At 41.4% G+C, this 24,046-nt stretch overlaps 1 protein-coding gene across 2 annotated transcripts in view; it reads left to right on the forward strand.

Moving 5' to 3' along the window:
* Positions 1-24,046, forward strand: part of cdkal1 (CDK5 regulatory subunit associated protein 1-like 1) — a 208,888-nt gene that overhangs the window by 148,879 nt on the left and 35,963 nt on the right. For both annotated transcript variants that reach the window (XM_061776897.1, XM_061776898.1), the window contains exons 11-12: positions 5,934-6,114; positions 15,015-15,077. In XM_061776897.1, the coding sequence (XP_061632881.1) occupies positions 5,934-6,114; positions 15,015-15,077 (244 nt within the window). The remainder of the gene's footprint in view (positions 1-5,933; positions 6,115-15,014; positions 15,078-24,046) is intronic.

Below are 24,046 nucleotides of genomic sequence, written 5' to 3' on the forward strand. Positions count from 1 at the left end.
TTTCTTCTTTTTTCGAGTTCTTCTGTCCCAGTGGTCCTGTCTTTATCTTATCAGGGGGGACCCGCTCACAGGCATCTGTTGAGTAAACATGCTTGCATCCGCATGCACATGGTTTGAATATATGATGAAGTGGATAACTGTGGAAACGAATACACACACAAGGGCCTTAGCAAACAAAGAGTTGATCATAAATAGGCACAAGAAAATCATGTGTTTTTTTTATGAGACTTAATTCAGCCTTTTGAAGGCAGATGGGGAATGACGGCGCAATTAGTGTTAATTAATAGACTTTTGTTTCCTATGACCAGATTCTCAGACTGGTGGCACTGGTACTGTATATTAAATTGCTTGAAATAATCAATAAGTCTTGTCACGATCGTGTGTGATGTCATGCAAGACAGACCTGAAGTTCCGGCCGGCAGTGCGGTCAACCGCTAACTTGAGCCGCTAGTGTTAGCTGTTAACTAGCTACTGTCGAATTGCTAGCTGCTTTTTGCATCTTGATGTCTGAGGTAGAGTGAGTTATTGATTTTACAGTAGTTAACTTAAAGATTAGCTGCCATGCTTACTTTTAATATGACCTAAGGGAGAGCGTTACACAGACTGCCTTTTTTATTTAATATTATAACGGGTCTGCCCTTTCATAAAGACCCAAAATGTAGTTTGTTTCACAAGTTACTAGCGCAGGGCCAAGGGCAGAAACAATGTTGTGTTTATTTGGATATTAACGTCACATTTTCATTAAACAATAAAAATAAAATCCCTATGGTATCATCGTCTAATCAATACTAATTGTTAATAATTAGTAAATAATTTTTTTTTAGCGCTGACACACTCAATAATGTCTCACTTAAGTGGAGAGATGTCTCTTCGGTCCATCTCTATCAGCTTTCCACACACCAGACAAGATTTTCATTCGTTTGTGCCGTCAGTCAAATGGGTCGGCCCGTTGTCTTTGGTTTGCAATCTCGCTCTGTTCTTTTGATCACAAGCATGAATACGTTGACCAAACATCTGAGATACATTTGGAAATTGTGCTTCTTTTGCTTTGCAAATCTGTCTATTCTCAAAACATTTTTATATTTATTTATTTATATACGTCACTTAAAGATGTTGAAATCACACTGAAAAAAGTTTATTCCCTTGTTCTAAGTTCTTTTAGCAGTTTTGCATGTTTAAAAATAGCCTCTTATTGAGTTAATTGAAAGCAAATTGAAGCTGCAAACTCATCTGGTGTGTGTCCTGGTTTCCACCCTTGTCTTGCGATCATTACCTCGAGCTCTCTGTTTCTCCCACTCTGGTTTTGAAAAGTGAACAATAACAAGACACATTGCTCCTTATCTCATTTTAACAAGGAGTGTACGAATGTGGCCCTCGTTCATTATGATCTTGCATCACACCTCTATCACCCTTAGATCTTGGAGAGACAGAGGTGTCAAAATGACAGTGTGTTGTGCGTGTTTTTTTTGGTTTTTTTTAAGCATTCACAGCCTCCACCTAATCCACAAAAGTCAATTTGCACATATTTCTTGCAGTATTCCATCTCCATGTGTTGGTTTATAATTTGGCCTGATTTGTACATTTTTGTCAATCGATGGTGTGAATGCTCTTAGTAAAATAATATGCAACCTCCCCCACCACCAAAGGCTACAAGCAGCAAATTAAACATCCCCCCTTGGAGATTAAAAAGGGAAGGGCAAGAAAAATATGCATGTTTATGAACTAATTTTATTTACCTCCCCTCCCACTGAATAGAATGGCTTGAAGCAATATGTTCATGCGCTCCAGTGACAAGAACATTACATAGCAGGAAACAGTGATAATTTATCATTTATTTATTTTTGATAACTCTTCCAAAATATTAATGCGATTGAGCTTTACTATTACTTAAAATTGTATCGGTTCTACAAGCCATTTACAACCCCAATTCCAATGAAGTTGTGACGTTGTGTTAAACATAAATAAAAACAGAATACGTTTTTTGCAAATCATGTTCAACATATATTTAATTGAATACACTACAAAGACAAGATATTTAATATTCAAACTGATAAACTTTATTGTTTTTAGCAAATAATCATTAACTTATAATTGTATGGCTGCAACACGTTCCAAAAAAGCTGGGACAGGGTCATGTTTACCACTGTGTTACATCACCTTTTCTTTTAACAACATTCAATAAACATTTGGGAACTGAGGACACTAATTGTTGAAGCTTTGTAGGTGCAATTCTTTCCCATTCTTGCTTGATGTACAGCTTCAGCTTGTTCGTTGCTTGGATGGCAGCATATGTTTCTCTAAAACCTATATGTACCTATCAGCATTAATGGTGCCTTCACAGAAATGTAAGTTACCCATACCATTGGCACTAACACAGCCCCATGCCATCACAGATGCTGGCTTTTGAACTTTGCGTCCATAACAGTCCGGATGGTTCTTTTCCTCTTTGGCCCGGAGGACACGATGTCCACAATTTCCCAAAACAATTTGAAATGTGGACTCGTCGGACCGCAGAACATTTTTCCACTTTGCATCAGTCCATCTTAGATGAGCTCGGGCCCAGAGAAGCCGGCGGCGTTTCTGCGTGTTGGTGATAAATGGGTTTTGCTTTGCATAGTAGAGTTTCAAGTTGCACTTACGGCAAGTTGGTTTTCTGAAGTGTTCCTGAGCCCATGTGGTGATATCCTTTACACATTGATGTCGGTTTTTGATGCAGTGCCGCCTGAGGGATCGAAGGTCACGGGCATTCAATGTTGGTTTCCAGCCTTGCCGCTTACATGCAGTAATTTCTCCAGATTCTCTGGACCATTTGATGGTATTATGGACCGTAGATGATGAAATCCCTAAATTCCTTGCAATTGTACGTTGAGGAAGATTGTCCTTAAACTGGGCTCAAAAACAATATATTGTCTTTGTAGTGTATTCATTTAAATATAGGTTTAACATGATTTGCAAATCATTGTATTCTGTTTTTATTTATGTTTAACACAACGTCCCAACTTCATTGGAATTGGGGTTGTAAAAGTTTGTATTAAAATTTACAACTCTGTGCATACAATTGAAACCCCCCCAAAACATCTTCACCTTACAGGGGCTTTGACTAAATTAATTGCCCACAGACGGCAAATAGTCCTTTGTTTCAGTAAATATTGATCAAACCAATCCCTGTATTTTTAAATGCTTCTATCGATTTTTTTTCCCCACCTTATTGCTACTAAAATTGCTAATCAATACAATGCGGAAGGATACAAGTATCATTCATAAATTGTATGTTATTAACTGGGTGATACGCCACATTCATGTGAGTCCTGAAATGGAAATGTCGTCTGTCGTGATCATCCATCTATCCATTTTGTGAGCCGCTTCTCCTCACTTGGGTCGCGGGCGTGCTGGAGCCTATCCCAGCTGTCATCGGGCAGGAGGCGGGGTACACCCTGAACTGGTTGCCAGCAGGGCACATAGAAACAAACAACCATTCGCACTCACAGTCATGCCTACGGGCAATTTAGAGTCTCCAATTAATGCATGTTTTTGGGATGTGGGAGGAAACCGGAGTGCCCGGAGAAAACACACGCAGGCACGGGGAGAACATGCAAACTCCACACAGGCGGGGCCGGGGATTGAATCCGGGTCCTCAGAACTGTGAGGCTGACGCTCTAACCAGTCGGCCACCGTGGCGCCTGTCGTGTTCGTCATTCATCAAAATATACTCTGGACATCTATTTGCACCCCCCCCCCACACACACACACACACACATTTAATTTTCCTTTCAGTAGGGAAGTTATCAGTTAGATCTCAGAGGTCAAGGATGACTGTGTCTGAAGGCCATTGGTTAATATTAATGACCATCAGCCAATTGGAACTCATCAATAGGTCAGGGGTTATCAGGGGGTTGCAGATGCAGGAAGTTAATGTAATCAAAGATGCATCATGTTGTCGATTGGGGAGACCATTCCTTGTCTTGTTTTCTTTACTCTTCTTGTTCTTGATCTCATTACTCAAACACACATAATTACTTTTTTACCAAGCTATTTTTGTTTTTATATCTTTCATATATAGGCTATGGAATACAGTGCCAATTTGTTTCTTTAGTAGAGGGCTTGTAATAAATAGTTTCCCTTTGTTGTTTGTATTCAGAAAAATGTGTAATTCTACAATGAATACCATTTGCCCCTGTCTTAATCAGAATCAGCTTTATTGGACAAGTATGTTACAAGCCACACAAGGAATTTGTCTCCGGTAGTTGGAGCCACTCTAGTACAACAACTAACAGCCACTATGACGATATATATATATATATATATATATATATATATTATTATTATTTTTTTTTTTTTTTTGAGCAGTTTAAAGTGACTAATAGTGCAATGATCTGGTACAGTGACGATTGTCCAAATGGTGCAGAGTTCTCAAACACATGAGTGAGCAGAAGTATGAAAATAATCCAGCGTGATCAAAACAAATGTACGAATAATGTAGAAGTGTCCCTATAGAGATGAAGAATGAAGAACATTCCTCCAATGCAAATACATGTAGATGCTCAAATTGAGGATGCTGGAATGCCAAAGAGAACATCCATTCATCCATCCATTTTCCTTCCCGCTTATCCTCACTACGGTCGCGGGCTGCTGGAGCCTATCCCAGCTATCTTCGGGCGGGAGGCGGGGAACACCCTGAACCGGTTGCCAGCCAATCGCAGGGCACCTAGAAACAAACAACCACTCGCACTCACATTCACACCTACGGGCAATTTAGAGTCCTCAATCAACCTACCACACATGTTTTTGGGATGTGGGAGGAAACCGGAGTGCCCCAGAGCAAACCCACCCAGGCATGGGGAGAACATGCAAACTCCACACAGGCAGGGCCGGGATTTGAACCCCGGTCCCCAAAACTGTGTGGCAGATGTGCTAACCTGTAATCCACCGTGCTGGCGCCAAAGAGAACAGGAAAAAATATATATATATTGTTTTCACCCAAGAACTATCATCTGAAAATTACATGATTGGCCCCATTTCTGATCACGTGATCGGATCGGGACAACTCTAATGTACGTAAAGTATTCTCTCATGAATGTTGTTTGTCAGAAATCTCCACTTGCTAATTTTGCCCTTTTCGTGAAAACAGTGGACAGTTGGTTTGGCCATCAGGTATGAGGTCAAATGCCTCAGGGATTTTCACTAATCATTAAAACTGTATTGCAACATGTGAAAACAGCATCCATTAAAACTGTAATGTCAAGTAGTTACTCCAGAGAGAGCTGCTTTTTCCAGCCACGGACGGCCCGGCCTTGCATTTCTTTCACGAGCCGCTCAACACTTGCCAATACAAACACAATGTGTAGAACGAATCAATGCATTTATTCCCTTTTCCCGGCTACAATTAATCCAGTGAGCAACCAGATCAATAATCAGTAGCAACCAATTGGCTAATGGTTTCCAAATCAGGTTTAGATTGGCTGAATGAGTCCATGGGGACCTGCCCTGCCCTTCTACGGAACTTCACGTAGTTATTCAGCAGTGGGAAAATGTTGGTTCGTCACAAACCACGGCTTCTTTTTCTTCCCCATTAAAAAAATAAATAAAATAAAAAATTGATCAAGCAGTAGCCGTAGTTGTGGTCCCAATCATAGCAGGTTATTTAGTGCAGTTTATTGTTAACGGGGCCAGAGTTGTACTGTTATAGTTGTTGTTCATCTCCTATTTTACAAACATAATTGAAGTTCGTCCCAAAGGTGTTGGATGGGGTTGAGGTCAAAAATCATGATAAACTTTAAACATAACTTCTCATAAGGAATTGGAGGATTCCAGGATTCCGTTGTGGTCGTCTACAAGCATTTCAGTTTGAAATTGTTCATGCTCAGTCGTCCCATTGTATGTTGCGGTCATTAATTTAAATCGTCTCACGCTCTTCGTCTCTGTCACTCTCTCAGGGTCCCAGGTGTAACAATTGCGACAGATATAATCTGCGGCTTTCCTGGCGAGACAGAGGAAGACTTCAGAGAAACTATAGACCTGGTGAAACGTTATCGATTCCCCAGTCTCTTCATCAATCAGTTCTACCCCAGACCTGGGACGCCAGCCGCCAAGATGGAGCAAGTGCCTCCACACGTGGTGAGTGCATGCAAAGAAGAGAGGATACAGTCTTTCATTTTGACAATTCAAGTGTGAAGCATTTTGTCTTGACTTGTATGCATTACAGTTTATGTGGGGGGGGGGGGGGGCTTTATCCTGTTTTTACTTTTGTATGTATTAGTCAGTAAAATATGTGACTAGGGCTCTGGAACAGTTAATACAATGACTTTTCCATAGCAAGGAAAACGATAAGCGCTAGGTAAGATTTAATAAAAAAAACAAAACAAGATAATCTATTATAACAACATTGAAGCATTGTTGCGTTCTACTAACCGTTCAAACCCACATTGCTTCAAGATGAAGTGACTACATAATAGAATCTTGTTGATACATTGATTCATTTCTGTTCTAAATCAAATAGTCATGTTCAATAGTCATAGCCCGTATAAGACAAAAAAGGAAGAACGACACGACAATAAAAACACCTTTCCCATTCAAATACAGCAATACTGAACTTTGGAATGTAAACTATATATTCCCAAAAAATTAAACCCCGATTTTTAATTCAACTTTAATCCAAACCTCAAGTGCTTTGAAGTTTGCAATATGAGGACTTGCGTGTGCTTATTTCGGGTGATTTTTCCTCCGTGTGTGTGCATTTAAAGAAATTAGAATTACACTCAATAAATTTCCCTGTGTGGGTTAAGAGGAAACACATGCCTGCCGCTTGTCATTTGAAATCCAAAAATCCTGCTCCAGTTCTGTCGTGTCTCCATAACTTCTATAAAGATTCTAATATTACTAATCCTGAAAGCTATCAAAAGACAAACCCACATATATATAGTCGTCATTTGAAGGTACCAAATATTAATGCTCACGCGTCTTACAGTAAGTGTTAAAGCCTGTTCGTGAGTTCCAAATGTCTTCCAAGTTGAAACTACCTGGGCGGATTTACTTTGGATTAGCGTATGCTCTTGAGTGTAGGTGACGGGATGAGGCATCTATCAGTCAAACAACTATCACAAAGCCTACAGGTCTTGCGGCTCCAATAGAATTTTAGAATTGTCACACAGCAATCCTTTAGAACAGTGGTTCTCGAAATGGGGGCCGCAGAGAGTATGCGAGGACAGGTACATAATTATATATGTACTTGTGGATAAAATAGTCTCTCCGTCGCCAAAATGCACACGAGCGATTTATGTAGCGAGCCGGCTACAGTCGGTGAATGGGGTCAAGGAAGAAGAAGACAAAATATCCACACTCTCTCCTTCCTGTCCACTTCCTGTCTTTGACTGACCCTCAGGCTATGTTTTTATGGTTTTAATAAAGTGATACAGTACAATATACTGTATGTGGAGTGTCAAAACACAATGCAGGGTCGCAAAGCGTCGGAATATCAAATCGCTTCATGTACGGGTGTGAGTCACCAACTCACTATAATTTGCGATGGTCCATTCTAGTCGGGTTCAGCCGCAGCACTCGGTGTGCGGTGGCAGGCCTTAAGGCCTCTTGAAATTCCCGTATCACGTGACCGACCCGCGCGACCCCTCTGCATAGGTTGACGCGCACACGGCAAAAATTGTTGCTGCGCGTAGAATGCCGCGGAGATCATCGCTCGTGATTGGTCCCTTTTAGTCACATGCTGTGATGATGTAATCAGCGTTCCTCCCGGTTCCCCGTAGCACCTACGCCGCCACCTTCTCGATCGATTTTGCAGCAGAATTGAACCTATCGTCTGGTCATCTAGGTCCATTTGTTCTAGCAGACTCTGTTCCACAGTCGGCGTTTTTGTTGCTTCGTTCCTTCTTACGGAAAGGAAAGTAAAAACGGCAACCGGAAATGGCCACAAAATGCAGAGGAAACTGTACGCCACCCTGTGGCGTCCTAGCCAATACCAGCCGTAGCGACACCCCTGACTTGGAGGAGAACTGCAGTACACTTTCAAAACGGCGCACGTGGGTTGCGCTCGAGTATAAAGGCAAACTGCGTGCGGGATAGCCGCAGTGACGTCAGCGCGGTCGCCCGCCGCGCGAGTATAAAGAAGCCTTGAGTGTTTCATCTTGTTTGCAGCAGCAGATGCAAGGAACTACAGCACTAAATGAGGACTTGTTAGTGAGCATGAAGCTATTAACACAACAGTTCCAGGTTGCTAATATTAGCATGCTCCATAATTCAACAGGTTCAAATTGAAACTTAACCATCAGAACATGCCAGTTGTGCTTACCTTCAAATTGAAGCTCGGCTACTTTTTGACCTTTTTTTCTGCAGCGTGACCTCCTATTCTGAACCTTGCATGTTATGCTCCATCTACTCTTGCATTTACACTCTCTCACTCTTTACCATCAAAGTGTTGACACATTTCTTTCATGTGGAGCGTCTTCATAAGTCATTCCCTTTGTCCCCCCCCTTCACTTGATTCTCTGAGGAGACGCTGAGTGCGTCTTAGAGGGATCAATCCCCAGGCAACCGCACAGCTGCTCCGCTTCTTATCTTTTTTTGCTCGCTTTTCTTTCTGTCGGATCGGTCTCATCCGACTCTTATTGTCAGGGGTTGGATGTAAGCAGGCACCCCTTCACACCCTACCTCCAACTCTTTGAAAGTTAGACAGTGGAAAAATGCCAGAGCTTGTAGAAACGGTTTACAAGAAAATGAGAGTTTTTCCAAACTTTATTGCAATAGCTTACTTTTCAGATAATTTGGATGCGGTTGTTTTTTACAATCATGCAATAGGTTACTTCATAGTAATGGGCCACCGGCCAACTACGTTTAAATGAAAATTGAATTGAAGGCGTACTTAACAGTTACTACGTGACAAAAGAACAAACATTGTGTTAGTATTACACCTGCTTCTGTTGGACAAACCTGCAAAAAAAAAAAAATTACATCTGTCAGCATGCACCTGCTCTTACACACACACACACACACACACACAAACACACACGCTTTGGTGGGAGCTAGGCGACGTTGAGGCCGTGAAGGGTCAGTCATTAATAAAGCGGACCAGATGGTTTGTCTGGAACGCGAGTGCGCTGAATAGCCATGGGGCTGGAGGGATGGATGGAGTAGTAGATGGAGTAGGGAGCGGATGTGAGAAGAGGGAGCGAAAGCGAGTAGAAAAGAAGTTGGAATTGGAATGAAAAGAATACCTACTGGGGAATGAGCCATTGGGCTCTGGAGTGGCACTGTGCACTTAGATAGACCTCACCGTCTTTGTTCGACTGTATTGGCTGAAAGTTCACATCAATTAGCTGTGGGATAATTGGCAAGCTTATATTTTGCCTTTTCAATTAATAAATTCAACAGTATGTAATGCTAGTTTTCAGTTGTTGTTGTTTTTCTGGCAGATCAATGTGTTTTTTTTTTGTTTTTCCCCTTGGTGCAGTTTGTTCAGTCAGGTGTGAACACAGTAACCGAACAGAAACAAAGCAACAGGTCCAGACCACCGAGAAAAAGTGCGGCTTCCAAACAAGCTTGCCGAGGTTCATTTGGGCTTAGAATGCAATCTTACATTGCTCTGCACCACCCTTCAATTGGACTAATAAGATTTGAGCCTAAACGACAATGATGAAACTAGAAGGGGAAGACATTTGGCTTCCGGCCATCCCTTTAACCAAAAATACTATGCATTTGTTTCGCAATACAAAATACACAAAGTGTAAAGAATTACAACACACTAAACATCTACTGGTAGCACCATGCAAATGAGCCACTGCTCACCACGCCCCTTCAAAATGCACTCGCCTCTTTGCTTGTGGCCTGAAGCCTGGTCAATAGTTTAGACAAACATTAGCAACATGTCAAATTGACGTGGTCTAAGAATTCAAAATACAAAGAGTGAAGGATTGTTTTTGGGTGACCTGTATGTGTCGAAGCAGAAATGTTGGAGACTGTTTATCTTAGCTAGATCAAGGTTTGGTGAATAAATACCAGCTCATTTAGACACGTAAAAAAAAAAAAAAAAAAATCTGAAAAGTGCTTGCTTTTTTGTGTATTGTTAGATGATTAGATGCATATTGGCACTGCAAGAAAGAACTCAGACCTTAAACGTAATCTAGTCAGTGTACTGTTTTGTTTAACATTAACAGCAGATGAAAAGGCACAGAACTCGGGCAATCACCAAAGGCTGATCTATTAGGCCAGTGGCCCAAGCCAACTGCCTAATTAGTGACGCAAATAAAACACACACACACGAGAGCTAGAGACTGTCCAGCTGCGAGGAGGTCCAGGTGTTTTGTGGTATCTGCAAGTTATTGCCTATTGTAGTCTGTGATATATGCGAGAAAGCTGCATGGAGCGTAGAGCAGAAGCAGATGGAAGGAAAATAAGACCACAGGGATAAAGGGATAGATGGCAGCATGTAGAGAATAGAAGGATGTGAATGCTATTAGCTTGGATCTCCATAATCATCCCCAGGTGACCGGAACTTAGCCTTAATAAATGGACTTGCTGAATCGAGTCTGTGTGTTTGCGTGTGTTGGGCTGTCTGTTTGAATGCTAGAAAGAGTTTCCAGTGAGCAGCTGCCGAAGCGAGTGAGAAGGGGGAAAAAAAGTGATGGGGAAAGAGATGAGTAGCTCTGGTGGGACTGTGTTTTTAATTTCCCCAGATTCTAATTGGTTAAGGACTTCATTACCCATGAGGCATTGGTGCAGCTGCCCTCCAAGTAAAACAGCTGGCCAGCTACTAGTAGCACTTTCTCAGAGTGTTGCCATCATTCATCTCCGCCATCACACACATGCAAAAACACATGCTCGTCCGTCCCAAATGCAAAGGCTTTCTCTCTAATGAATATCATGGGAGCCAATAATACTTGACCAGAGGCAACAAGCATTAAGTGTGAGCTGACGCTGAAGTTGCTGTCTGGGGCCAGGTACGACTAGCACATGATTAATGAGTTTGATTATTTTTTATTTATTTATTTTGTTTTCACCTTCAGGTTTTACTTTCACATGCAATTATTCAAATGTGCCAAAGCAACAACTTCACTGTATCAAAATCTCTACAAGGTACAACCCCAATTCCAATGAAGTTGGGACGTTGTGTTAAACATAAATAAAAACAGAATACAATGATTTGCAAATCATGTTCAACCTATATTTAATTGAATACACTACACTATTGTTTTTAGCAAATAATCATTACCTTAGAATTTTATGGCTGCAACACGTTCCAAAACAGCTGGGACAGGGTCATGTTTACCACTGTGTTACATCACCTTTTCTTTCAACAACATTCAATAAACGTTTGGGAACTGAGGACACTAATTGCTGAAGCTTTGTAGGTGGACTTCTTTCCCATTCTTGCTTGATGTACAGCTTCAGCTGTATTTTACGCTTCATAATGTGCCACACATTTTCAATGGGAGACAGGTCTGGACTGCAGGTAGGCCAGTCTAGTACCCGCACTCTTTTACTACGAAGTTACGCTGTTGTAACATGTGCACAATGTGGTTTGGCATTGTCTTGCTGAAATAAGCAGGGGCGTCCATGAAAAAGACGTTGCTTGGATGGCAGCATATGTTTCTCCAAAACCTGTATGTACCTTTCAGCATTAATAGTGGCTTCACAGATGTGTAAGTTACCCATGCCATTGGCACTAACACAGCCCCATACATTCACAGATGCTGGCTTTTGAACTTTGCGTCCATAACAGTTCGGATGGTTCTTTTCCTCTTTGGCCCGGAGGACACGATGGCCACAATTTCCCAAAACAATTTCAATGTGGACCACAGGACACTTTTCCACCTTGCATCAGTCCATCTTAGATGAGCTCGGGCCCAGAGAATCCAGCGGCGTTTCTGGGTGTTGTTGATAAATGGCTTTTGCTTTGTATAGTAGAGTTTCAAGTTGCACTTGTGGATGTAGCACCAAACTGTATTTACTGACATTGGTTTCCTGAAGTGTTCCTGAGCCCATGTGGTGATAATAGTGGTGATAATACATCAATTTACACATTGATGTTGGTTTTTGATGCAGTGCCGCCTGAGGGATCAAAGGTCACGGGCATTCAATGTTGGTTTTTGGCCTTGCCGCTTACATGCAGTGATTTCTCCAGATTCTCTGAACCTTTTGATGATGTAATGGACCGTAGATGCAGAAATCCCTAAATTCCTTGCAATTGTACGTTGAGGAACATTGTCCTGAAACTTTTCGACAATTTTCTCACGTATTATTTGATAAAAACAATACAGTTTGTCAGTTTGAACATTAAATATCTTGTCTTTGTAGTGTTTTCAATTAAATATTGTTTGAATATGATTTGCAAATCATTGTATTCAGTTTTTATTTATGTTTAACACAATGTCCCAACTTCATTGGAATTGGGGTTGTAAAACACGTGTCAATATCCATCCATCCATTTTCTGAGCCGCTTCTCCTCACTAGGGTCGCGGGCGTGCTGGAGCCTATCCCAGCTGTCATCGGGCAGGAGGCGGGGTACACCCTGAACTGATTGCCAGCCAATCGCAGGGTACATAGGAACAAACAACCATTCGCACTCACAGTCATGCCTACGGGCAATTTAGAGTCTCCAATTCATGCATGTTTTTGGGATGTGGGAGGAAACCGGAGTGCCCGGAGAAAACCCACGCAGGCACGGGGAGAACATGCAAACTCCACACAGGCGGGGCCGGGGATTGAACCCGGGTCCTCAGAACTGTGAGGCCGACGCTCTAACCAGTCATCCACCGTGCCGCACGTGTCAATATATATATGAATATGGATTTTCGGTCGAACTTTAGTGTGGAAAGTCTTTTTTTATAGCTGCAAGTTATTGCACCAAACTCAACCTAAAATTGGGGCAATTTAACATGCATCCAAAAGGGATGTGAAATTCCAATCTTTGTCCTATAATTTCATCATTGGGTTATTTGTTTACCCTAAACTCTCTACAGAGAATTGTAACCAAGTTATTTTCCTGTTAAGTCTTTGGGCACACATACATAATTATAACTCGATCCAGTGAGAGGCTGTATAATCACTTTATTAATCTACATTGTATTGCGGTTTACTAACTTGCAATGTCTGAAAAGTCAGTTTGAAAAGACCAAAGCCAATGTCTTAATTCGGAAAAGATCAGCCTCATGCGTACAGTATTAAGCCACACAAAAAGAATTCCTCACAAAACAACAACATCTTCACACATGCATGTACAATACTGTGTTATTCATAAAATGAGATTTTTGAGCGTGGGCCCCCGTATTCTGTGTAAGTGTAGGCATCTGTGTAATGTCACTTCCTGTTAGCCACAGCATCTGTCTCGAGATACAGCAACAACAGATGGACGTCATGGCAACAACTATCGTTCCCCATCACATTGATGGCAAAGCCACATAAACACATTGGCTTTGCATTGCCGGGTTGTCACTGACAGCACGCTAGATTTAGTTTTCTGGGTTGAAGACAACACACTTACACACACAACGTACACACACATGCGTGCGCGCACACACACACATTACATTATTAGAACTTTGCACTTGTGCAGTACCATTATGATCATAGCGGAGCAAATGTGAGTTTTTTGCCTGTGATTTTAAAATGTAAAACATGTATTTGATGGAAATGGTGTTTTAGAGAGTGAAATTAATTAATTATTTCAACATTTAAAAAAAAAAAAAAAAGTATGTAATGTAATATCCTGGCATATCCTACCTGGAGCCTCAAGTTTAATTGAAAATGTGGATGTCATAATGTGGATGTCTGCCTGTGACAGTCTCACATTACTTTTACAAGATCACATTATTAAGGAGGAGAATCTTTATTATTCCACTATTTTGTGTTTAGTTCATTGTTGCAGTCTCTGTTGACATTCTGCACATTTTCTCATTCTATGTCCTTCTATTATTTACATTTTTATGTGTTCTTTTTATGAGTGCATTTGAACAACAACTTTAGTGTGTGTGTGTGTGTATGAATTTGCTGCATGTAGTGCATATCATTGGAGAAACTGGGGGATAAAGAAACCCTGACCTGCGTATATATATATCTGTGTTGTGGCTGCGCACACGCACACACATGCACACACCTGATGAAGGGGTGGCAGAAGTAGGCAGAATGGTTCTAAGCAGTGATGATGAGAGGATTGCTCTCACCTAAGGTGCTCCAGGCACATGTAGTGTGATTCACTGACTAAGGGGGGAGGAGATGCTGGGGGAGACAGTGAAGAGTGAATAAGTATGAGTTCTTCCCTCCTGTGTGGAGATATAGGAGATGAGGAAGAAGGGCACCGAGGGAAAGCCAAAGAAAAGATTGAGAGAGAGAGAGAGAGAGAGGTTTTCAGTCGGTGGACCAGCCCCTCGACTGGGAGTGCTAGAGGGATTTAGGTGAAAGAAAAATAAACCCTGAAGTAGATGGACATGGAAAATTATTATCGAAGCCAGAAGAACATTAATTGGGGGGGTTGCAAAGTAGTCATTGGGAAGATGAAATGTGTGATCACAGGAATATGAGGCGTGATGAGGTGATCGGATGATTGTGCATAGGGTTGCATCTTGCACAATCAAATTGATGGCCTGCAGTGCATCACTCACTCCCACACATACAGAACACAACTTCATGTAAGGGTATTGAGGCCACACCCCCCATTTTGTGTGCTGTCCTCCATCACATAAAGGGATTTTTTTTTTTTTCCATCCCCAAGCCCAAAACCTGCTAGCTTAATTTCCAGTCTTCATTTTATATTTCCCAGAGATAATAAATGACTGAGGACGTTGCTGTTAGCCATAATGATTTTCCTCCGTCTGCTCAAGTGACCTCACAAGTTAATAAGTCGAGATGTATCACGTCTCACATCTTCAAACCATAGGCTGTGTTTTTACCTTAAATTAGACCGCGCTGGCTTACTAGAGTGGAACAATTTAATCTAGACTTTGATTTTTCATTTGTTTAAAGTGTATGTGTATCTGTCTAACCTTCCATTCCATCTCTGTTTGCAATCACAGAAGAAACAACGGACAAAAGAACTATCGCAACTATTTCACTCCTACAACCCTTATGACCACAAGGTAAGACTGTATTTGTCTTTTTTTTTCTCCATCAGTACGCACTTTCATCTTTCATCTTCAGCATGCGCCTCCGAAGAAGCCCCTCACTTGACATCAGAAGTTGTCAGTCATCATTCATGGACCGTGATGATTGAGTTTTACACTTAATAGGGATCATCTCTTGTCACCAATCTTGTGGATGAAAGCATGTTAAGTTTAGGCTCCTGATTACAATGGGGCCCCATTTTCCTCGGAGCTTGATGCTCAGCATTTAACTATGCGGTATGGTGATCGAGCCTTACTGAATTCAGTGATGCAGTTAGTATTGTGTTCAATACCGAGGCACCATCAACTAAATGATGTGGAAAATCTGGATGATTATTGCTCTCTTTTTGTGGAAAGCTTTACAGCACACAGAGAGAACTCCTCTTCTTACGAGGTGGAATTCCAAAATACTATTAAAAATAGACACTGCATCTGAACAGTGCAACTCTGATTTCAAACACAACCCAGGAACACTAGTCCAATCCTTCTTTCACTAAAATGATTTCACAAATCTACTATTACACAGTTTCCGATAAATCCCAGAATGCTCATGTAATTCTTTTTCCATCTCCAGAGATTGTAGACGTGCAAAACAAATCCCTGTGCATTACAAGTCAAGATAGCTGTGAGATATAATTTGCTAAAAAGATCTAATGCCAAGCATGAGTCCTCCCAGATCCACCAAGGTCTGCCCGTCCTTGCCTATGTCCATTCACTGAGGAAATGCGGATGAAAATCTGTTTTTATTAAGACCATATCGCTGTTAGTCTGACAGTAGCCCTCCTATTAAGTTTGAATCCAATGGGTGCCTGGCCTTTCAGCTTATGGTTTAGAGAAGGTTTTGTGAGTTCACATTAGTGTGCTGTCTGTGTACACGTGTAACAGCGAGAAAGCATGTATATAAAGGGTAGCGAGAAGTCTGCATCTTTACGGCTATTACTGCTAATATGCATTCGGCGATGTAGGAAAAGGTCATTAATAAAGACTGAGTTGCGGGGAGGCTGTTTTGTATGTGGGCCTTTATTGTTTCAAAGCTGCGGGCTACAACCCTAAATGAAAGAATGTTTTTTCAATGAACTAATTGTTGTTTTATTGCCAAAGTTGTGTCTTAACCTCCCATGGCTAATGAGAAATCACGAGAGAGGTAAATGTCAACCTTCAATACAGACTTATATTGCCACTCAATTGGGTTAATGAAATATTAGCTTCCTTCTTTATTGGGCTTTGTATTTTCCTGTCATATAGTTGATCTCAGTTAAAGTGTTTAATTTGAAAATATGACAAGAGAGTATACATTTTTATGAATATGTACATACAGTGTTAAACACTCAACCCCCCCACCCCACCCCCCGGGTGTATTTTAAGAGAAACGTTGCGAGTGGGTGTGCCTCTGTGTGTGTTTGCAATGATTAATGCGAAGTATCCTGTAGCCAGATGGTGCTGAACTCGGCCCATCCATCAGCAATGAAAAGACCGGTGGGCAGAAGCCTGGCACAGCACTTTGTCTAGGGCCAGTGCCCTGCACCACACACGCGCATGCACACACCTCCACACGCACGCTCAGTAGTGTTTACAGTGAACTCTCAATGATGCCCCACTGTTCAGTGTGTTGTTTTAGAATACATAATATTGCAGTGTTTTCTGTCTAAAGCCGCCGTATTTCAGAGATTAGTCCTGGATCATTCATTTGTAGATTGTGTGTGTTTTTTTTCTCGTGTTTTCGAGTAAGGCAGTCAACTTTGCAAGTATTATCTTAAATAACTATAGAATAAACAGGGTTTGATGTATGTGGTCAGCTGGTTGTCACGAGCTTAAAGTAGGGAATTATTTTTTTTTAAACTACGCACTGACACTCAGTAGAGCACAGATCGCTAACAGTTAGGGAATTATGACTTCTTGAATTGTTTTGGGTGTTTTAATTGGCTGGTTGATTACTGTTTCTTGGAGGACAACCAAAGAAACAGGTGTTACGGTTTTGACATCGAAAAATGTATTCATTTATTTACACCTGTCCAAATCCAAAATTTAATGTTTTCTTTTTGGGCTCATGTGCCACCCTTTTACAAACTTTTGTGGGACTCAAGTATGTATTTTTTGTGCAATCCCAATAGTTGTATCTATTTTTTTTTTTTTTTTTTTACCATTTTGTACTCTCACTATGTCAGCATGCCTGCATTGAGAAAGATAATGAAACAAACAAACAAAAAAGCTGTTTCTTGTTGAACTGATGCATGTGATTATATGATAGTCTTAGGAATAATGTCGTCTTGTTTCAGCTAAAGATGAGATTAATATGCTTGCTGGTGCTGCTCACATCAATTTCTAGGTACTCCAGAGAAAATGTGCTTTTGCTGAGCACAGACATACTGCAAGGTTGTATAAATTGTGTAAAAACACAATACACAGACTAACACCATTCATTTTCTCTTGATTTTCTTCTTTTTTTTATTTTAATTTAAAGTTTTTTTGTTTTTGTTTTTTTTTTGCCCCTGAAGGCTTGGCCCTGCCGTGTTGTGAGTTGTGAGACGCATGCCCGGGTGAATGTGCAGTGCACGCGTTCAGCTGGTTCTCGCAGTGCTTACAGTGCCCCTTGACCCTGTCACTGTGCGCCATCATAATCTCCTGAGAACATACATATACAGATGCCGCATCCATTTTCCGTGCTGTGTGCATAGGCCTGAATGACAAGAGTGACAGTTTGCCTTGCAGCTAGAGAGAAGGGACAAGCTGTCAACATGGACCGTTGCACCTGCTCAGCCCCACCAGGGAAGGCAAAAAGAGAGAGGCAGTGCAAAATATAAAAAAAATTCAATTGGAATAAAGGAAGTAGGTAGGGGGAGTTACGATGAATGAGCGTTCGTGGAAAATATAACTTAATTGCACACAATAAATTCACCCTCCTACCAGTTTTTGTGAACTTCCAGTTTTCCCGCTAACATTGACGTTATTAGCATTTGTCACAAAGAAGGAATAAACAAAAAAAATGGAAAAAGTTAATTAGTCTAACGGGTCTCTCTCTCTCTCCCCAACAGATCACTTTTAATATATTTTTTTCCATTATTCCCCCTCCCCACTTGGGGATCCTAATTGTGTTTATTTGCTGAAGGATTTTTCCAAGCTACTGGTTTATAATGTTGCGAAAAGCTAACCTCTGTCTTTGTCAAACTTGACGTTTGCTCGCCACACTTTTTTCCTCGTTTTTCCTGTTAATTAATGTACTACTTGAGTAGACAAAAGCGGCAACGGAAAGAGACAAAACATGTATTGGGTTCAGTGGTTTGTTTTCTTTCCACATTCTATTTGCTTGTCTGTCCACGTCTATTTCAGTGTTATCATTAAAAAGTGTCCAATAGGTCACACCATCTTCAGAATATTGGCATGAGATAACAATGCCACTGACTGTCCCCAGTCCTCTCGCATGTTAATTAAAATCTGGTGTGCGCGTCTGCAATGATATTCCGCCCACATTGCGATGCTGTTTGCCAAAGACATGCTTGTCTCTTCTTTTCCTGTTGCACAGCAGAGTTCTATAGACATGTATACATTTTGCTCAATCTGTCAAGCTTACACAAGAGGGACTTATGAAACACACGTACGCATGTACGGCGCTGCAAATGACGAAACGCAAATGAGAGCCGTGACTTCACTTGCAACCGGTTTTCTGGGATTCTAATCTGTGTGGCCACACAGTGCTGCTTCATTGTATTGTCCTTGTAGCTTTCAATAAGTAGGCAAGAGATGACATATAATGCAGAAAAATACGAGTGAAATTAAACTGGGAAAAAAAAAAAGAATCATCTCAACAACAGCAGTCTAAAGTCTGATTGGAAGGGATCTTCAGTTTTACGACAGATTTCCATTCCTATGATAGCAACGTAGCCTGAATTTGTAAGTCGGAACGTGCCGTAAACTGCTGCAAATGCAGCACTAAACTCATAATTACAGTAAATATTTGAATGAAAGATACTGCTTGGCCAGAAATGCAGTGGCAGTCCCCGCAGTCAAGGATCATCTCCAGCAGATCCAGGCTGTATGGAATGACGTCCGTGCGGCATTGACCCGGTCCGCTGAACGCAACAAACAGCTTGCGGACCGTCATCGCTCCCTGACGCCCAAATACAAGGTGGGCAAATCTCTCTGGCTTTCTTCTCACAAGCTCCCACTTCAGACTGAATCCCGTAAGCTCACTCCTCGTTTCATTGGTCCTTTCCCGATTACCAAAATCATCAATCCCACTTCCGTCCGGTTGAAGCTTCCACTGTCCTTGAAAATTCACCCAAACTTCCACGTCTCGTTGCCTAAGCCTGTCTCCACCTGCACCCTGAACTCCTCGCCGCAGTATTGCAGTTACTTTCAGTGGTACCATGGCCCATTTACCTCCCGTGAGTCACCCTATTCCTCGTTCCCTTTTTGACTCCTGTGTCTCCTTGTTCCAGTGTGTTTTCCCCCCATGTTCCTGATCCACGTAATTCCTGCCGCCAAGCCATCCGCCAGTCCTCACCACTGCCTGCCACCTGTCCACACCGCCGCCTGCCAACCCACCTAGGACTACCGCCATTACCTTTCATCAATAAACTATTCATCCTTTCGCATCTGCCTCCGACTGCTCTTGGATCCAGCCACTCTCTATTCGTGTCAATAAGTATTCAGACCCTTTGTTCAGTATTTAATAGAAGCACCCTTTTGAGATAATACAGCCATGAGTCTTTTTGGGAATGATGCAACAAGTTTTTCACACCTGGATTTGGGGCTCCTATGCCAGTTCTGTCAGGTCGGATGGTGAACGTTGGTGGGCAGCCATTTTCAGGTCTCTCCAGAGATGCTCAATTGGGTTTAAGATGGATCTGGCTGGACCATTCAAAAACAGTCACGGAGTTGTTCTGAAGCCACTCCTTCATTATTTTAGCTGTGTGCTTAGGTCATTGTCTTATTTGAAGGTGAACCTTCGGCCCAGTCTGAGGTCCTGAGCGCTCTGGAGAAGGTTTTCATCCAGGATATCCCTATACTTTGCTGCATTCAGCTTTTCTTCGATTGCAACCAGTCTCCCTGTCCCTTCGGCTGAAAAACACCCCCGCAGCATGATGCTGCCACCACCATGCTTCACTGTTGGGACTGTATTGCACAGGTGATGAGCAGTGCCTGGTTTTCTCCACACATGCCGCTTAGAATTAAGGCCAACAATTTCTATCTTGGTCTCATCAGACCAGATAATCTTATTTCTCACCATTTTGGAGTCCTTCAGATGTTTTTTAGCAAACTCCATGCGGGCTTTCATGTGTCTTGCACTGAGGAGAGGCTTCCGTCGAGCTACTCTGCCATAAAGCCTCGACTGGTGGAGGGCTTCAGTGATGGTTGAGTTTCTAGAACTTTCTCCCATCTCCCAACTACATTTTTGGAGCTCAGCCACAGTGATCTTTGGGTTCTTCTTTACCTCTCTCACTAAGGCACTTCTCCCCCAATTGCTCAGTTTGGCCGGACGGCCAGCTCTAGGAAGGGTTTTGGTCGTCCCAAACGTCTTCCATTTCAGGATTATGGAGGCCACTGTGCTCTTAGGAACCTTAAGTGCAGCAGAATATTTTTTGAAACCTTGGCCAGATCTCTGCCTTGCCACAATTCTGTTTCTGAGCTCTTCAGGCAGTTCCTTTGACCTCATGATTCTCATTTGCTCTGACATGCACTGTGAGCTGTAAGGTCTTCTTATATAGACAGGTGTGTGACTTTCCTAATCAGTCCAATCAGTATAATCAAACACAGCTGGACTCCAATGAAGGTGTAGAATCATGAGCAAAAATTTCAAAAATTCCGTTTTTTTTCTGTCAATATGGGGTGCTGTGTGTACATTGAGAAAAAAAATGTACTTCAATTATTTTAACAAATGGCTGCAATATAACAAAGAGTGAAAGATTTAAGGGGGTCTGAAAACTTTCGGTAGCCACTGTATGTGGTGGCCCACAAATTAGTTTTCCAATAAGAACACCAGGAGTTGCAGTTATTCCGGTGCAGTGAGTTGGTATACTTTATGTGCGAGATTCAATCGCTACGTGTGCAGGTACAGTATCGGTCACCGACTGTATTTATTCTTTTTATTTCTTTTTTGCGATTGTCTAGTTTGTGCGACGGTTCTTCGTTATTCAAAATCATGTATGTTGCAGTGTATATTCTTCCTTTCTTCTGTCTTTCTCTGAACTTTATTTGTTGAGGCTCCTCCATTTTTTTAAAGTTTTTTTTTTTTTTTTTTTTTTTAAAGTGTCACCAAAACGTCATTGAAAAAAAAATTTTACACAAAAATTTTGGTCCAATTTACAACTGTACAGCCTCAGATTCTGCTGTATTGTCGGTTTAAAAGGGTAAAACCGTTGGAACAATGCCACCAGCAGTCTAATTGCTCCCAGCCTACAAGTGGACGCGTGTCGGCCAAGTAGGCATAAAGGTTTATTATGAATGCAGCCTCATTTGCCTAATTGTTTCGCTGTCCCTGATTGCTTAGCTCAGCTAATCTTTAGACATTTGAAGCCTGCTTCAAGAAAAATCATTACAATCTATATGGAAATTCAGACACATTGTCTCAAGCTATTGACAGAAACAGCTTTAACTTTTGTTACTTCTTTGTGTCTGTGCTGTCAGAGGAATTCCTCACTGCTTGTGATTGGACCTCTATTTTCGTGCACACTAAAAGACGAGGGACAGATGACTGATCCAGCTCCTGTACTTATTTATCTGGCTGATGTTGTGCATGTTGTGTGGTTGGTTGTTCCTTTCACCCTTTCCATTTAAATCCCTGTTTATCACTTTATCACAGAGTTGCACACACAATGCTAAGACAGCCAAATAACTCAGCCAATATCTGCAGGATTAATTCACTTTGCCTTGAGAGACGCAAACTACATTGGTTTTCTTTGTTAGGCACTCCAGCTTTTCATTAAACACACTGTGGCGAGCTTATCGCTCACTGTGCATAGACGTGTTTACATGTTCACAACATTTTTTTTTCTCTCTGTTTCTGTACCTCTACTGTTGCTAATCCACCCTTACATGGCAATCATCAGTGTTGAAATCATTAATATATTTTGTTTTAGATTTGGTAAAACTGGCTAGAAGCGATGCCCTGTATTAATGTTTAGGTTTTAAAACTACTCACGCCTTCAATTTGGTAATTGGATATGAAACATTCACCTTTTTACTTTCACTGAATAATACGTGTTTATTATCGTTATAAAAGATTGAAGTGAATCCAGATTCTGTTTGCAGGTTGTGAGGTCTATTTCAAGCAGCAGGTGGGCCTTTTAACTCCTGCTGTAACACTGATTTAGCCAGTAGAACATATTTGTGCTAAATACCAGCTATAGCGCTTTGAGGAAAAGGAGAAGAAAATACCAAGTGCTCCGATAGTTATTCCTAACTACCACATATTAGTTGAGGTTAACAAAATAAAGAAGAAAAAAACAAGAAAGCATTTGCAAAAACATTGCTTCTGTACGTAAGGATATAATAGCATACAGAGAAGTTATAGAAAAAGCTGCTCTCCCCACTTGCGAATTGTGAAAATTGAGTATTATAAAACTTTCATCCTCGCTACAGTTCCCAGAAAGTCTTGTTTCAATAACGTAATGTTATAGCGTGCATGTCGTTTGTAATGCAACACCTGTATAAAACATTTCTGCAAGGACATGGCCAATGTAACTTTAATAAGTTCTGCTTGCCACTCATTTGTCCAAGTTAATCACTTGTAAAAGAAAAATAAATCAAAGTTTATTATGCAATAATTCTGAGTTATGAATAAAGTATCCTCAATGGGATAGTGTTATCCGAAAATTGATGTAGAGGTATAGGTGCGTGTCTCTGTTAATCCGTGTGGGTAAACACCAGCAGTCGAGTAACAACAGTCTGACAACAACATCTGCTTTTTGTATGAGTCAACAGGCACTTACTCCCCACACCTGCACTTATGTATGTACAATAAAAATGAGCATAGAAATGAATGCTGTAATTTAATTTAGAATTGCACGAGATTATTGGATTTTTCAGGGATTTTAGAAGTTATGACTGACCGTGTAAATCTTGAATTTTTCAATTTTCATGATGGAAGGTTACAAAAAAAAATCTGACCTCTACTTTCCCACTTTTTTAATGGTAGGTAAAGGTTATTTGTCGTGTGTGCAATGGATTCCATAGATCGTTTCACACTTGAGACTACAGTGGGTACGGAAAGTTTTCAGACCCCCTTCAATCTTTCACTCTTTGTTAGATTGCAGCCATTTGTTAAAATCATTTACGTTATTTTTTTCACTCATTAATGTACACACAGCACCCCATATTGACAGAAAATAAACGGAATTGTTGAAATTTTTGCTGATGGTTCTACACCTTCATTGGAGTCCAGCTGTGTTTGATTATACTGATTGGACTTAATTAGGAAAGCCACACCCCTGTCTATATATGAGGTCAAAGGAACTGCCTGAAGAGCTCAGAAACAGAATTGTGGCAAGGCACAGATCTGGCCAAGGTTACAAAAAAATATTCTGCTGCACTTAAGGTTCCTAAGAACACAGTGGCCTCCATAATCCTTAAATGGAAGACGTTTGGGACGACCAGAACCTTTCCTAGAGCTTGCCGTCAGGCCAAACTGAGCAATCCAGGGAGAAGAGCCTTGGTGAGCGAGGTAAAGTAGAACCCAAAGATCACTGTAGCTGAGCTCCAGAGATGCAGTCGGGAGATGGGAGAAAGTTCTAGAAAGTCAACCATCACTGCAGTCAGGGCTTTATGGCAGAGTGGCCCGACGGAAGCCTCTCCTCAGTGCAAGACACATGAAGCCCACATGGAGTTTGCAAAAAAAAACAAAAACACCTTAAGGACTCCAAGATGGTGAGAAATAGGGCCACTGCAGGTTCTCTCCTGTAGCGCTTTGTTCTCTTTATAGCGGAGTTACAAAATTGGGCCACAGAGGG

This window comes from Phyllopteryx taeniolatus, chromosome 6 (assembly GCF_024500385.1).
Source record: "Phyllopteryx taeniolatus isolate TA_2022b chromosome 6, UOR_Ptae_1.2, whole genome shotgun sequence".
NCBI classification, from domain to species: Eukaryota; Metazoa; Chordata; class Actinopteri; order Syngnathiformes; family Syngnathidae; genus Phyllopteryx; species Phyllopteryx taeniolatus.